The sequence below is a fragment of the Tenrec ecaudatus genome, chromosome 4 (assembly GCF_050624435.1).
Source record: "Tenrec ecaudatus isolate mTenEca1 chromosome 4, mTenEca1.hap1, whole genome shotgun sequence".
Lineage (NCBI taxonomy): Eukaryota > Metazoa > Chordata > Mammalia > Afrosoricida > Tenrecidae > Tenrec > Tenrec ecaudatus.
In genome coordinates, this window is record NC_134533.1 from 198,927,262 (window position 1) to 198,943,647 (window position 16,386).

General features: G+C 52.3%; 1 protein-coding gene across 5 annotated transcripts in view; it reads left to right on the top strand.

Annotated features, from left to right (window-relative positions):
• Positions 1–16,386, top strand: part of LARS2 (leucyl-tRNA synthetase 2, mitochondrial) — a 166,373-nt gene that overhangs the window by 77,912 nt on the left and 72,075 nt on the right. For all 5 annotated transcript variants that reach the window (XM_075547224.1, XM_075547223.1, XM_075547225.1 and 2 more), the window contains one exon: positions 92–235. In XM_075547224.1, the coding sequence (XP_075403339.1) occupies positions 92–235 (144 nt within the window). The remainder of the gene's footprint in view (positions 1–91; positions 236–16,386) is intronic.

Here is a 16,386-nt window from a genome sequence, read left to right on the forward strand (position 1 = left end):
TGCACCGTCGGGGCTCCTTCCCTCTGAAGACGGGGTGGTCTTGTTCCGGATGCTCACCAGATTTCCCCCTTGTGTTTCGTGCATGACACAGGCATTAGTGAACTGGGACCCGGTGGATCAAACCGTGCTTGCCAACGAGCAGGTGGACGAGCATGGCTGTTCGTGGCGTTCCGGAGCAAAGGTGGAGCAGAAATACCTCAAACAGTGGTTTATTAAGACAACGGCTTACGCAAAGGTGAGTATTCTCCTGAAGGAGCTCCAGGAGCACCGTGTGCATGGGAGGCAATGCTAAGACTGTCTCACATTGGAGAGCCTCCCTGTCGGTCTGGTTAGGGACCTCTGGGCAGGGTCTCAGAGCCATGCGTGCGCAGACAGCAAGTGGGCGAGTTCTAACTCTCTGGGCTGTACGTCAGGACCAGCACCTGGAGATCATGGTAGACTGCTGCTTGCTGACCTTAAGCTCACTGAATCATGTGCTTCCAAAGAGGCCACAAGACATCCCACCTTATCTATAATTGTTCCAGCAAAAGAAAAGAATCTCTGTATTATCCGCACTGCTCCCATGAGACCTCGGGAAAGAGGGGATGAAATTCCAGCGCATTCAGAAGACCGTCAGCAAGAGTCAGGAGATGGCCAGGCTCCGGGAGGGAAGACCAGCTGGAAAAGGCCCCAGATCAAAGTCGGAAGCTCTGGGTTTTACTCTCGTCGGGTAAAGAGTTACTGGTTTCTGGGCCTCGGTTTCCTCGTCCATAAAATGAGGGAAGACCAGGTGATCTTTACAGCCCCTTCTCGGGTTTTTTTTGTTTGTTTGTTTTTTATGTGTTCAGGGAATCAGGGCAAAGCCAACAAGTTGCAAGCTGGGACTAGCTTATTCAGGCCCCAGTGGCCAGGGGAAAAATCACCAGTTCTCCCTGCTGGAGCTGCTCTCTGCCCACTCTCCTTGGAGCTTACCAAGGGTCAGCGTTCTGAAATGGAGGGGCCACCCCTTGAAAGTCCAGAGAGGATTAGAGCACATTAGCAGCTCTCCCCGCGGTAATTTGATGATCTCTCTCTCTCTCTCTCTCTCTCTCTCTCTCTCTCTCTCTCTCTCTCTCTCTCTCATTAGCCTGAGACTCGGCAGAAACAGGGTCTGAAAGGGTATGGAGCATGGTGGGGTGCATACTCGGGGTATGTCTTGGTAGTTCGGCCACGGTGGTCGACACCATGTAAAAGATAGGGGTGCCCTTTCCTGGCAGCCATGGGTAGCTTTGTCAGAGATGGAATATTATATCATATCACGATCGTCATGTGCGGTGAAAGCCCAACGTTAAAAATAGCCTGTGATCACGACCAAACTTTTGCTGGATTATAATGCTGTTGTCAGAACAGCATCCCAACGTGGGCTGCGAACGCCATATGGAATTGTGACCACTGGTTCTTCTCACTCCGAAGACACAGCTGCAGTGGGGCTGTGTCCCCTTTATAACGTACTCAGCACAGCAGAAAACCGCACCAGGTTGGGAAAGCGTTCTCATTAGAGCGTGCGTTCAGGAGGCCGGGCCTCTTTCAGGCCCCGGCAGTTCATCAAAGCCTGTGCCCCCCTTGCCGTCCCGGGGCGAGGGAGCCTGCGTCTGCTGACGCTGTGGCCACTGCGTTCCCGGGAGGGCCATCAGGCCACCTCAAGCACCTGCCCGATGATGCTCTAATAGCCATTGCTGGAAAGGCCCCCTAATTAGCGCTTTGGTTTTGACCTCTGCCTCTGGGGGAAATGTCATCCCCTAACTGAGGGGCCTGGTTCTTTCCATCTTCAGCTGTTCAGCAGCTGTTGTTACCATGGCAACTCGCCTGCTTCCCCGCCGCACTCCTGGGCAGACTGATATAGAAAGCTGTCTTTGGAGGGCAGCCCTTGTGTGCCCCGAAAAGCGGGCAGCATGGGAGTGGAGTGGCGTGGCTGTGGCGGTGTGGACAAAAGTCTCTGTTCACTGCAGGCACTCGGGTGCAAGCTGGGCTGTTCACGCACCGAGCAAGAGCCCAGGAGTCCTGATAGAGAATGATTACTGCAGGGCTGAGAGGAGGCAGAGACGCTGGTGGGGGGGGGGCGGGCGTGTGGGGGTTGGGGGGGATGTGCAGGGCACGGAGACTGTAGAATCCAAGGCCAGCCAAGGGGATTCAGCTGAGACCCTGCAGAGCAGGTCATCAGGAGGGCAGATGAGGCTTCAGCACATCCTCATAAGAAGTAAATGTGGGGGCGATTGTACGGCACGGCTGGAGATGATTGAACTCTGGCTTGGTATGATGTCTGGATTAGCTCCTAATTAAATGGCACAAAAAGAAAGCAAGTCAAGTGTTAGCGGTTCACACAGACCTGCCAAAATTAAGCCCGTGACCTTTAAAGGGAGACTAAATAATCCAGACTCTCATCTGTGATGCCCAGCATAGAGTAAATATAGCACTCCATTTACCAAGAAGCAGGAAAATGGAGCCCCTATTTCAGAGGTTGCAGTGGGAGTGGGGGGTGTCCTGGAGAGACAGGCAGCCCAATGCAATGAAACCCTGATATGAACCAAATGTTGGGATCGGCAGATGAGGCCTTTAAAGCATCTCTTACGTAAATAGTTGAAACTTAAAGACATGGTCACGACAAGTGAGCAGATGGGGAACCTCAGGAGAGAAACGGAAACGTTTTTTTAATGGAAATCTAAAACAGAAAAATACAATATCTGCGATGAAAATTAGACTCTGGGGCTGCAGCCGGGGATGAGGTGGGGCTAACTAGGCCAGCAGGCTGGGTAGTCCGCTCTTCTGTGGACAGCAGCATGGGAGGGGCCCTGGAAGAGAAGTGTGTATGAGGATCGGAAAGGCCGCCTCTCAGGGGGACTCTGCACGGGACTGGGCAGGTGACAAGGTGCCGGGTCAGTCCAGACCACGAAGGCCTTTGGCGTTTGGACTTTATCATGGCCATCGTGGGAAACCACGGGGTTCTAGAAAAGGGAAGGACAATAAGGTCTGTGTTTTCCCAAAGTCACCATTGAGGGCAAGGGCGATGCAAAGAGACCAATTCAGGGCGGTCGCAGTGACTTGGGCTAAGAACATGACTTGGGTGTCGGTGGAAGGCGCAGGGAGAAGTGGTAGATTTGGCAGGGCTTGGTGGCACCGTGGCCTGCTGTGGCTTGCCCGCTGTGTAGGTAGTTCAGCCACAACCTTAACTTCCAGGGAGACACGGCAGAGGCCTCGCCACAGCCCTTTTGAGATGACCATGAGGTGTTTGAACAGCGAAGCACACCTAACGGGCTTGGATAAGTGTGACCCACACTTCAGAGATGAGGAATGAGACAGGCCATCTGCTTACAGACCTGGTCTGACAGAAGCGTCCTTCCCCTGGTGAAGAGGTCCTGGTGGGTAGCTTCCAATCAGCCATTGAGCCGGTAGCTGCTGTCGACAGCAAGTAGCAACTGGAGATCCGAGACCAATGGAAAGTGAGGTTTCTAACGTCCCACTGGCTGGAACTAACGGTGCTAGGGCCTCGGGCGGCATCCGGTGACTCTCTTGACCTGTGTTCGTGGTTGTAAGGTGACTGCTGCCGCTCCAGACAGCACACCCCCATTCCAGACAGAAGGAGGCAGGAGGGTAGCACCCCCTGACTGTCCCATTCGTCTGGAAAACAAGAGCTCTCCTCGAATGCCCCCCGCAGAATTCCACAGGTATCCTGTCTGTCTTGTTAGGACATGTGGCACTCCTAGGCTCCGGGGACAGTGGAAAGGCAGGCTGGGTCTTTTTGGCTTTTGGAGTTGAGCTAGTCTTAGGGGAAAGGGGGTGGGGGACGGCTGCTAGGAGCTGCCCCCCCAATCCTCCTCAGCGCTCTCGGGGCATCTGTTTGTGCAGGTCGGAGGACTGCCTCTGGCGCATATAGCTTGGCCGGGGGTGGAGGGGGTGTGTCCGCTTGGGGACCCGTCTTTGTGTGGGAGCTCCCCTTCCGTTCAGTTGACTTCGACTTTTAAAGACAGACACTGGTGTGAAGATCACAGGGAGCCCTGAAATGGGAAAACGTTTCCTGAAGGCTTTGTGGGTGATGCATTTGACTCCCCCTCCCCTTCACTGTGACCCCACTACCCAGTCTCCCTGACGTAGTTTGCTTCATGAAACGCTAAAAGTGATTTCAGCGAAAAGGAAAGTTGCCGTAGGGGTGACTTCACCTTGGCAGAGATGTGTGGGCCGGACCTCGTGGGCAGCAGGCAGAGGTCAGAGCAAAGGGAAGCGGGGAGGGGGGTATGTGAGAGCCACACAAGGAAGCAAAGGGACCGAGTCTCCTGGAACGCAGCAGGGTGAGAAGGAGGGACAGAGACAGGCTTCCAGGCCATTTAGCACTGGGCTTGTCTTACCTGGCACTGCCTCCTTGAGGCACGGCTGCTCCCCTTTAGGGGCACAGTGGGCAGTAACAAACCTCAAGGATGCTACTTCCATGGGCTCCCCAGCCCAAGTGGCTTTTCTAGTTTGCATCCTGACCCCTGCTCATTGGCTGCTGCCCTCACCTGAACTTCCTGCACTCCTCCTCCATCTCCTTCCGGATCTGCACTCAGGCCTTGGTTGACACCTTCTTTCACCCGAGAAGAGCTCTGGGCGTCATGGGAAAGCGTTGGGCTGCCAACCACAGTCATCAGTTCAAAACCGCCAGCTGCCCTGTGTGAGGTGAGGAGGCTTTCTACCCTGTCCAGAGCGACAGCCTCAGAAACCCACCAGTGCGGTTCTGGCCTGTTCCGTAAGGTCCCTGAGTCAGAATCGATGCGATGGCCGTGAGTTTGGTTTTCGATTTCTTTAACCCACTTACTTGGTTAAGAAAAACTCAGCTGCAGTGGGTTGGGTTTGGATTCAGGTTTTTTATTTAGCCCATCCCTGGTGGTGCTGTCAGGTAAGGGTTCGGCTGCTAACCCACTAGGCTGGTGATTCAAATCTACCAGCCAGTCCAAAGGAGTAGAACTCCTATGCCGGATCAGCATGAATTTGAGTGGACTCAATGGCAGGTGTTTTTTAAATGTGCTTGGTTTTCATCGTATTTTAGCCCCATTTGACTCAGGAGAGGAAGCCGAGGGTGACTCTGTTGATAAGTGACAGCACTGGGGTTCGAATCCAGGGCTTGAGCTCTTCATCAGCCGTCTAGCTGGATTTACAGGTGATCTGGGGTTCCTCCATTCCATCCCCAAGTGTCATGGGACACACGGGACTCTAAGACACAGATGAGAGCAGCTGAGGCCCCTGCCCTTGAGGACCCTGAAGGCCAGCCCAGGAGCCAGGCAGTCACAGCCAGTGGGGGAGCCCCATGTCTGCCCGGAAGTCGGGGGGGGGGGTGTCAGGTGGAGAGCAAGGCAGTCCATGGGGAGGGCTCTGTTGCCTTCCAGGCATACAGGAAGGTAGCTGTTTAACCGGAAACTTCCAAGTAGAATGTCTGCAGGTGGGAAGCAGATGGGCAACAAGAACCCTGCAGGGGTGGCAGGTAATAATACGCCCACTCCCCTGCCCACTGTGTTCTACTCCCACTCACTCACCCCTGCCACTGCCCACCCTATCCCACCCGCCAGCTCTTGGGAAAAGCGAAGGCACCTTCACCAGAGTGAATTGGCCTCACTTTTGCCTGCGACCAGCGACTGTGAAAGGGAGGTTAGTGCCAGGAGCCCTTTGTGGTAGTGGACGGGGCCGAGCAGAGAGACACTATGGAGAAGCTCGTTGCATGCAGGCCTGGCTCCTCATGCCACACGCTTTCCTGCTCTGTTAGACCCCTGCACCCTCCCCACCCCTCGAGCGGGGCCCCTGAGGACCCTCACTCCAATCCTGGGGCCCTGTGTTTCTTATGAGAGCACCAGCTGCCCCCCGAGTTGCTGTGCCCACTTTCCGCCTCACTCGGCCCTGGAAGACAGGTGCCCGCAGGGGCTTCTTGGAGAAAGCCTTCAAGGTGTCCTCCAGCCACTCAGGAAGCGGTGGATCCTGAGGTTTGAGGACTTGTCTCACCCCCACCCCTCCAAGGACACAGTTGCCTGCCTGGGGTGCGCACACGCTCGGAGCTGGCAGAGGGGTGAACTGGAAATGTTCTGATGCGTGCTCTGCTGCTCTGCAGGGCGGGTCGGAGAGTGGACCAGCACGGAGTGAGCAGACCAGAGAGGGGATTTCATCATGATCATGCTTGAAGGGGGGTAGTGTTTACCAAAAGGCTCCATGGCTTCAAAGCTATCACTGCACCCACTCCTGCCATGACCCTCTGTGGTGTCATCCCTACCCCCTCCCCTTGAAAAGCTCGTATTGGTTCCGGGGTAGAAGCCGTGGCAGAGCCAACGGAGGCTTTCTGCCCTTTACCTCCCAGACCGGGACTGGGGTGCCCCTCAGCCCACCCTGGCTTCCTGCCCACATCCCCTACCCACACCCTCCTCCCCTCTCTCCTTTGGCAATGGGTGGGCTCTGCTCCTGGCCTCAGGCTCTGGCTCTGACGCCCTGTCTCACACAGCTAATTAACTGTTCAAGGCGGCTCCCACGTATATAATCCCTCTCAGGTCCCTCTGTTCCCGGGCTTCCCTGAGTGAACTCTGTTCTCCACCTCCAGTCCTCCTCTCTGTGCTCTGCGGGAGCACAGGGGCAGTTGTTACAGGTGCTGCGCTGGCTGTGCTCCGTAGGGGCAGCAGGTGACAGAAACAGGGTGGAAGTTGGCAACCTAAGGCTGGCAGTCCCCCGCACGTCTTCTCAGGCAAGTGGGAGGCTGCACTGAGTGGGTGACAGGGCTTGACTTAACCTCAGTGCACCGCCGCTTTGGAAGGACCGCTGGGGGTGCAGGCAGCCGGCTGCTCTCAGCAGGCCTTAGGAGGAGCTTTGCTTGAAAAGGTTTAGCTGGGTTGGTGTGGGCCTGGGTCCTGACTCTAGGGCACAGAAGCTGAAGGTGTTCAGGCAAGAGAGTATACAGTCTAGGTAGGCTACCCGTCATTCTGTTTCCTCCCCCGAAGTGGGAGGAGGCTGGCCCTCCTATCCCTCCCCAAGAAGGCCCTCCCTAATGTCTTGTCCAATCAGCATGGGGGCTCTGTTAGGTTAACTCTCGATGGCCACATTGTTCCCCTGACCCCCGACTTCCTGAAGACAGCCAGGCCACCCACACCCCACTCTGGACCATGTGTGGATGGAAGAGAGCTTCCCAGGGAACTTCTGTGTCCGCGGCAGCGCACGTCCTGCAAATAGGAAGGCTTCCATTCTCTGCTTTGATTTCTTTGTGAAACTTGGACAGAATGCCTGGGAAGGGAACATGGGAGGCATTAATAATAGGCTCTTTTGTGGTATTTTGACAGCGAAAGAAATTATAAATACGTGTCAATTTGACTGGGAAGCCGATTCAGACCAAAGGAAATAGGAGGTCTCACTCTTAATCCTTGAGTGGCTTCTCCTGGGTGGCCTCACTGATTGATGAGCCTTCCCCCTGGGACCCTCTTTGTGCTAGGAGGAGTGGGGGGGGTCTCACCAGGGACATTCTTTAGCTTAGGGGTTACTCGAGCTTTAAAAGAGAAAGAACTTGCATTTTGAGATAGGATAAACACTCCCCCACCAGCACCCCACCCTCGACTACCTTGAACTCCTGATTCCCTCCATACCTCCCTGGCTGCTGTTGACCTGACGAGGTCACTGTGATATTTGAAAGACAGTGGGAATAAAAGGAGAAGGTGTTGCTGTGTCTTTAACAGCCCACAGGCCCCGCCCGCCCTCTTCCCCGGGACACGGACTGCTGCCCATGTGTGCAGCCCCCCCCCCCCTTGAGAAGCACTGGCCCGGCCATGTCTCACCATGGAACTCAAACCCCCAAAGCCCGGGGACGGGCCAGAATCCCCACTGGGCCTCCTCAGCCCCGGGCCTGGGGTCTCCCCACTTGTCACAAGCAGCCAAGCGTAGCTGAGAAGAGTTTGCAGATGAAGGTCCCTCTGCATGTCTCAGAAGGCAGGCCGTGAGCAAGTGAGGCCGTGTTATAGATAAAGGCAGGGTGATGGGAACAACGAGGGGAGTCTGTCTGGTTTGCGCTCACTGGGATTGACATGTTGGCCTCTGAGCTGGAGCTGTGCCCTGCTTTTAGCTTCACACGGGCCCTTCAGCCCCCTGCCCTGAGCCCAGGGCCTTCGGGACACAGCTACTTGGCAAGCCGATGCAGCAGCTGCTGTACTGTTGGGAAAGCAAACAGTCATGAACATTTTTTACTGATATGATGACACACATATTGATACTAGGTTTTTATTATTATTTTGCCTTCCAAAAAAGTGTTCTCTACCGAAAAGGGCAATTTCCCATAGGACCTTCCCCTGTCTTAAATGTATTTTACCTACAGGAGGGCTAGCTCCTTCAAGGGCCAGGCATGCTCCCATGGAAGATGTCAGTGGAGCATTCTGGTAGGTTGGCTTGTAAATGTTAGCAGGAGGATCTTAACCAGGTGGAAACGTGTACGCACCGGCAGACAACCTCTGATAGATCATAAGGCCTCCTTGATCTGGAATTTTATGCTCCACCAAGAGAGCACAGCGCTGCCAGTCACTGGGGAGGCATCTCAGCTTGGGGGAAATCGGGCATCTGAGGGTCAGCATGCTGTGGGCTCTCAGTCAGTGAAAGGATAAAGAACAAAGCAGTGTTAATGACCTCCATGGGGGGTGAAATTGATTGTGGGTAAGCTTTTTTTCCCCCTCATCCTATTCTGGCCTTTAAAATTTTTCTACATTGACCATCCTCACTTTTATTCATTTTTTAAAAAATCCTAGCATGATAGCATGGTGATACCCTCAATGATCTTCTTTAGACCCAAGGGCATATCGTCCCATCTGATTGCCTTCTTAAGGGATTATCTTACCTTCATGCAAGTATTTCCTTTGGGGCAGGCTGCCTGCTTTAAGGTAATTGAGCAGAATGGCTCTGGGGCCAGCAGGTCCCATTAGGCTTTCCAGGAGTCAGACAATAGAAACTTTTAGGCCTTGCCCCAAGTGTCCCCTTTCAGGGACCATCCTAGAACAACTTTTCTCTTCCAGGTAAATAATAGCCTGGGGCTACAGATGGCTGTAATAGTGCAGAGATTTAATTACCCCCTCTCTCTCCCATGGGCGGCCAGGGAGGGGACTTGGGTGGCCTCTGGGAAGGAGACTCTGATGCTGGGAGAGTCCAGCCTCAGCCCTCTGTACTCCTAGGAAGGCTGGGGTGAGTTAGAGCATATAGCTCCGAGCTCTGGGAAGTTCTTGGAAGTGGAATTGTTCTGCTGCTAAAACAGTTACCTGGGTCGGAAGGAAAAGGCCAAGAGTGGGGAGTGGTGTCTGACTGAATGCACAGCGTCTCCATTCCCTTCTCGGCAGACCATTGCATAGAGCATGCTCATAAGGCCATGCAGCACTTCCTCTGACGCGCCCACCAGAATGGGCTTCCTTCTGGCCAGCATCAGCGACAGTGCCTGGGTGCACAGGCAGCCTCGGACTGGAAGCCTTGGGTTTGTTCCTGTCTGTCACGTGGTTCTGCGGTGCAGCGGTGCAGCCTGGCTGGTGCCATGAGAACCAAAGCCCAGTCTTGAGTGCATTCCCACCTGAACTGAGAGAGCATCTCAACGCTTTTGGTAACACTGGACACTCATGACGAATGACCAGATGAGCTGTGAGATGCCATCGGGGACATTGCACATGAGCACAGCAGAGGGACGTCAGAGGTACTCTGAAACTTACTCCTCAAAGCAGAACAGCCAGTGCAGGTGGAAGAAGCGATGACAAGAGCCTAACAGAAGATCTCCAAAGGGCAGCTGGAGAAGACAGTGGGGCATTTCTCAAGCTGGAAGAACTGAAGAAAATCCAAGCCTTGAGTGGCAGTGTCCCTGAGGCAGCCATGGAAACCCTGGCAACACTCCCCAGGAGAAAGCTGCAGCTGTCACGAGACCTTATGTATGTCAGCACAGTGGCAGTGGGTGGGAAGAAAATGCTGAACAACGCAGGGAGTCAAACGAAGATGGAAGGCATGCACGTAACTGAATCAAAGAGCTGGGCAACCTCCAGCTGTTGTGGAGGTAGCAGCTGGTCGAGAACATTGGTCAAGTCCCAGCTGCATGGGAGGCACTAGTAAAGCAGGGTCCGGGAATGGAGGAATGCCAATTGCGATGTTTTAACAAACAGATGCGATGCTGAACATGTTCACTATCTGGGCCCAGGGATTTGCAATACAGCTACCTAGCCAGCCGACTGGAAGGGCTCAATGCAGGTGCGTATTCCTAGCAAAGGTGGGATGCAGAAATGATCAAACAGCCTGAATCACACTCATGTAAATGTTTGCTAAGGTAGCTCAGAAACAATTTCTGCAGGACTTCAACAAGGAACTTGTAGAAAGCAAAGCTGGGGTCACTCACAAGAAGACTTGGAACAAGGGGTATCATAGCTGATTACAGACAGATCTTGGCTGAACATATAGAATACTACAAATATGTTTACCTGTGTTATATTGACTGTGCAAAGTCATTCAGCTCCGTGAGTCATAGCGAATTACAGATGACTTTGGAAAGAGTAGGAATTCCAGAACATCTAATTATGCTCATGCAAAACCTGCCCGGGAGGCAATTGGCGACCAATAAGGGGGTAAGCCTGGTTTAAAATCAGGAAAGGTGTTTATCGGGATGGGATCCTTTTACCATACTTATTTGGTCTTGATGCTGAGCAGATCATCTGAGCATCTGGACTCGACGAAGAAGGATGTGCCACGTCCCTGCGCTGGTGACAGTGAGAACACGAAGGACCTACTTACTTAAAGATTACAACTCTCAGCGTGGCGTACACATCAACATAAAAGGACTGAAGTTGTCAATAGTCACAGTTCACAGAAACACCCGTCCAAAACACAAATAATATATTGCATTGGGTGCTAACAAGCAAAGCTGTCACTTAAGGACCTAAGCCATGGTATTTTCCTTGACCCCATCTTCACGTGGAAGTAGACGGTGAAGAAATAAGACAGGAGGACATGTATGCCTTGAGTTTTATGATGGCGAAGAATAGTGAACAGACAACGGGCTGCCGGAAGAAAGAACACCTCTCTCCGCAGAAGTACAGCCATAGTCACTTCGGAGGAGTGAGGGAGCAAGACAGCATTCGTCTCCTGTACTTTGCACGTTACCAGGGGCGATGAGTCCCCGGAGAAGGACATCGTGTTTGGTAAAGTAGGGGCCCAGCAAAAAAAATGAGGGAGTCCCTGAATGAAACAGGCTGACCCAATGACCATAAACAATGGGCCGACACAGCCACTACATGTCGGGATCAGAAAACATCGAGGATGCAGGCTTTTGTCCACAGCAGTGCCTCTCAGCCAGCAGCCACGACTCCGTCTGATGGTCCCTTGGCCTCTGCATGTTCGTGGTCCAGGAAGCCTGCTGCTCTGCCTCACGCACAGCCTGGGTGCTGCTCTTCTGCCCTGCATCTTGGTCCCCGTGTGCCTCCTCTGCTGTGTCTCGAGGTCTTGGTGCTATGACCTTGTCTCGCATATGACCAGGGTTCTAGCCTGTGTTCTGCTGCTGGCTCTTCTTTCTGGATGGTCATAGGATTCTCTCTCTCTGCTTCTAAGAGGTTCACTCATATCCAAAGGAATGGCAGACTGCCCCTTCGTCCCTTCCGTCAGTGTCCCATATACCCCTTTTGCGTGGTTCCCCTCGGTCATTTGGTGGGAGTTACAAAGACGTGGAGAGGAGAGCCGCATGTAAGCCATTTCACTTCTCCACAACAATGATTGGCAGTGGCAGCCCCAACTCCATGTTGAGGCTGACATACATTCAACCTCTATTGAGCTGATTCTGACCACTAACCTTTGCCCATGGGCAGAACGTTTTTGAAAATATGTTACTATGAATCTACTAGGCAGCACAGAGAGAGGGAATCTTGCCTGCGGGGACTTACCTGGGTGTATTCCTAATGGAAATTGGGGTGTCAGGGCCATACGGTCTAGCGTTGCACCCTGATCCAGGTCAGGCGGCCTTGAACCAAGGGTAAGCTTTTCAAACTACAGGAGTGTTTGCATCCCCACTGTGGTCCCTCTCCTGCTTCCGTAGCTCCACGTGCAATTGCGATCAACGGATCTGCCACCAGTCATGCTGTGATGATGAATTTTCATTGCTTCCTGGGTTCTGTAATCAGCAATGCGGCTACGAATCCCATGGACGCCATTGTGGTCTCCCTTGTCGGGATGGTTTGTCTTTCTTCATCCTGTCAAAGCCCTATAAAAGGGTCTCTATAAAATATATTTAGAGTCTTTTTCTATAGGACACTAAAATTAATGATAACTTCTTCCTTTTCCTCATTATATAGTTCTGCTTTAGCACATCTTCAAAATCCATTAAGGCCTGATCTATTATTTCTTCATGATCTATGTTCTGTTCCACATTGGCAGTATCAAGTTCTCAATTCACTATTCAGGCCATGTGAGTGGTTTTCCCTCGTTGGTCTCTTTCATCCTGTTATCCTGATCAAATGCCTGGAGCATGTTCAAGTAACTCAGCCATTTTTCCCATACCCCCTGCATGTATTTTCCTATAACTTCCTCCCAGGAAGATTCCGTGTTCCAGATGCATGGACGGTCATTTTTAAGTTCAGGTCCTGGTAAGTCAGAGACTGGCATAGATATTCGAGTATAAGCCGACCCAAATATCCGCCAAGGCACCTAATTTTACCACAAAAACTGATTTAAAATGTGCTGAAAAATTCAGCTTCTGCTCGAATACCTATGGTACTTTCTAAGCACCTACTCTTGTTGTCCTGGTGGCAGCGGGTTTGGGCCAGCCTAGGGAAGGAGCGGCTGTGTGCTGCCAGGCAAGATTCTCTGTGTAGCCCTGTTCCTGAAGACGCAGTCATGAATAATGTGCTTATTGTCATTGGGAACTCAAAAGGACTCACAGACTTATCAAGTGTTGCTTTCATTTGGGTTGTTTTTAAATTTCTTTTGCCTTTTAAAAATATTCATAGATTTGGGTAGGTTTTAAACAGGTACTGTCTTAATTAGCATTTCAAAAACATTCCATTTTCCTTCCATCTGAATCTTTTGTCCTCTTGAGGCGCTGAATATTTCAAGCAGAGCACCTCTGTAAGAAGTGTTCTATTCTTGACAAATCCGCCCAGAGGGAAAGGCTCCGCTCCGAGTGGAGCGTGCGGAAGCACCCAGGAGTGGCAGATGGGTGACAGTGCGTTCAGATGCGGCCCTTAGTCAACTTGGAAGTGCCTGGGACATGGTGGGGGGCAGCAGATCTTCCACTCAGATCCCATGAGACCACCACATGTGGATTTGCTTGGAAGTACATGGCATTCCATTGGACATTGGAAAGGAAAAGTCATGCGTAGTATTCAGAGATTATACTGTACAAGTCAAGGGCATTTGCTATTTACAAAAGAGAGAAAAACATCAGTTTCGCTGCCATTGCCTGCTGACTCTTAGCAACCCTATTGGTCAGGGTACAACTACCCCTGTGAGTTTCTGAGACTGTCACTCTTACAGGAATAGAAAGCCCCTCTTTCTCCCATGGAGCGGCTGGTGGCTTCAAACGCTGACCTTGCAGTTGGCAGACCAGCGAGTAATCACTATGCCATCAGGGCCTCGTTGCCATCTAAGACACCCTCAATGACCCTGACAGTGGAAAGGCATATAAATCCTGACTTTATCTGCAAGTAGATTTGTGATGGGTTGCTTAATTGATTATTATTTGTTATTATATACTTAATACAATCAAGATGTTATACTTTCATATAATGATTTCAAACTATCGATGATGCTATTGCTAGGTGTCTGTCTGTTCTCTGATGTGACATCAGGAGCAGGGTGGCAGGAAGAGTTGGGGCTACATCACACCATGCGTAAGCAGTCAGGCGTTTGCTGGCTTTGTTACTGTGGTGGTCGGTGGTCTTTAAACCGTTTTTCTCACACTGTCGGCCCCCCAGGAGCATTTATGTGGTGCGTTGAGTTGCCTGATAGGGCAAGAGATAGAAAGAACTTGGGCCTCGTGTGATCAGCCCTCCACGTTCCCCACCCAGTCTGTCCCTCTTCCAAATGCCCACCCGCCCAACTTGTAGGAAAATGACGTTACTCACATTTCTCTGTGGCCTTCTCCCCTAAAGGTGCCTCCCTGAACACTCCCAGAACTCAAACTCACTTCCGTTGAGGCACAGAGCGACCCCCGGGACCGGGTAGAACTGTGCCCGTGGGGTTCTGAGTCTTTACAGCGGTAGAAAGCCTCGTCTCTCTCCCGTGGAGCAGACTGCAGTGTTGAACTGAGCACTGTAGTTCATGCTTTCCCTCCTTGCATGTTTGATAATGCCTCCTACGTGTCTCACTCCGTAGGCAGCCCTCCATCCCTCCCTCACTTTATTTCCCCTGCAGACCTGTCTGTGGCAGAGCCCCTCTGCTTGGCTTGCTGGTTTCCTGGGCTTTGCTGGTGGACCACTCCTCCTCCTCCACCTCCTCCTCCTCCTCCCCTTCCCCCTCCTCCTCCTCCTCCCCCTCCTCCTCCTCCTCCCCCTCCTCGGGGCTGACTCGGTCCAGTGTGCTGGGGTCCACAGCAGCTTTTGCGGCTCCAAGCACAATGTCTCCTGTGGCTGTGTTTGATGATTGGCGTTGACCACGGGGGACTTTGGTACATCTCCGTGAGCTGCTGCACAGCGTTGTCTACTTCTCTGAAGCAGCCGGTTTCCCTAAAAGAACATAGACTTCCGGGAACACTTCATCTTCCAGATGAACCAGATGTCGCACTGTCAACCAATGGATTGGCTTTTATCTCGTGCGTGTCTTTTCGACAGTATTACAGAGAATGCCCATTAACCTCGGGGTCGGACTGCAATTTATTATGCAGCCTTTCAAATCTTTGCTGACAGAACCGCCTTCCTGCTGGCTCAGCCTTGTCTGCAGGAAGCTCCGCCGTCACTCGGTGCAGATAGATGCGCGCTCTGCTGTGCCAGCCAGCACGGGGAGGGAGATGTGGAGAGCTGCTATTCACCCGAGAGAGCTGGGGGGCGGGCGCTTCCAGCCACATAGATGTCCCAGTGGGTCCTTCCCTACTCGTGGTAAGTTTCTGAAGAGTTCGTACCCGGCTAAATGTATTTAAACTGCAGGGAGAGTCTAAATAGTCTACGTTTAGTTGGTAAGTTAGGATTGAAGGCCAGCATCATGAATGATTTTAATTTTAATACCCCAAAGGTCACAGTGAAAATTAAATCTGGTGTCTTGGATTGAATTGCTTCCTGTGTTAGCCTGGGTAGACTAGAGAAACAAATCCATGGACACACATACGTATATAAGGGAGAGGTTTATATTCAAGAGGATTTGGACATTGAAAAAGCACCCCAGCCCAGTCCAGTCCAAGGCTGTAAGTCTGATAATAGCCCATATGTCCGATACCAATCTAGAAAGTCCTCTTCAGACTCACGAAACACATGCAATGACGCCAAATGCAGGACGATCACAAGCCAGTGGAGGGGGAAGTCTTTGGGTCCAGTGGCGGTGTAAGCATCTCAGTGCTCGCAGGGGTTCCTCTGTGGCTACTCCGGCTTCCAAGGTCTGGTTGCATCCATGTGGCTTGTCTTCTGCAATGTCTCCCAGGAAGTAGCTGAGAGAGAGAAGTGTCTTCTGCCTCCAAGGAGGAAGTACCAGATTTCCCGGAATTCTCAGAAGGCCATGCCCACACAGAAGTCTCATTGGCTCTCTCCAGATTGATAGTCTAGACTCCACCCCTACACTCTTAATCCTGAAACTGACACCAGATTAGGTGACCCCCACACTCCCCCTCAAAAAAAGCAAAATGTGTTGGAGTCCTAACCTTCAACTGTGGTGCAATCGTCTGGAGGCAGAGTTCTCTTTGTGGTGTTCTGAGGCCCCATCAGAGCAGGGGGTGTCTGCGTCGGACGTTCACCACGTCTGAGCGCCAGCAGAGAATGGGCCGACACAGACTCCTTCGCACAAGACCGGACACGATGCGACAAAGCTGCGAGGAGCTGTTCCTTCTTTTACTCTTCCTTCGATCTGTGCCTTCTTTTACTTAAAAAGCCAACAACTCTAGATTCCCTGGCTCCGACCCAGGGGGGTTGGCAAGCATACATACATAAGAGCATATCGTTTCGTTGGTCATGAAAGGTCTTAAGCACAGATCAGAACTTGCCTTCTGTTTTTTTTCTGCATTTCCGTGAGCACACATTTGCATTTCTCTGGTCTGCCTTTCCAGCTGACCGGGCTGCTCGTAAAACACCAACGGCCTCTAGTTTTCAGAAGGAGCATTTCCATCTGTCCTAGGGCGGTGCAGACCCTGAAGAGCCCTGCATTCTCTCCCTGAACCTGACAGTGTAAACACAGTGGGGGTGGGTATCCTTGCTTGGAGGGCTGGGCTGAGTCGGGCACGTCCAGGGGGTGGGTTGTTGCAGC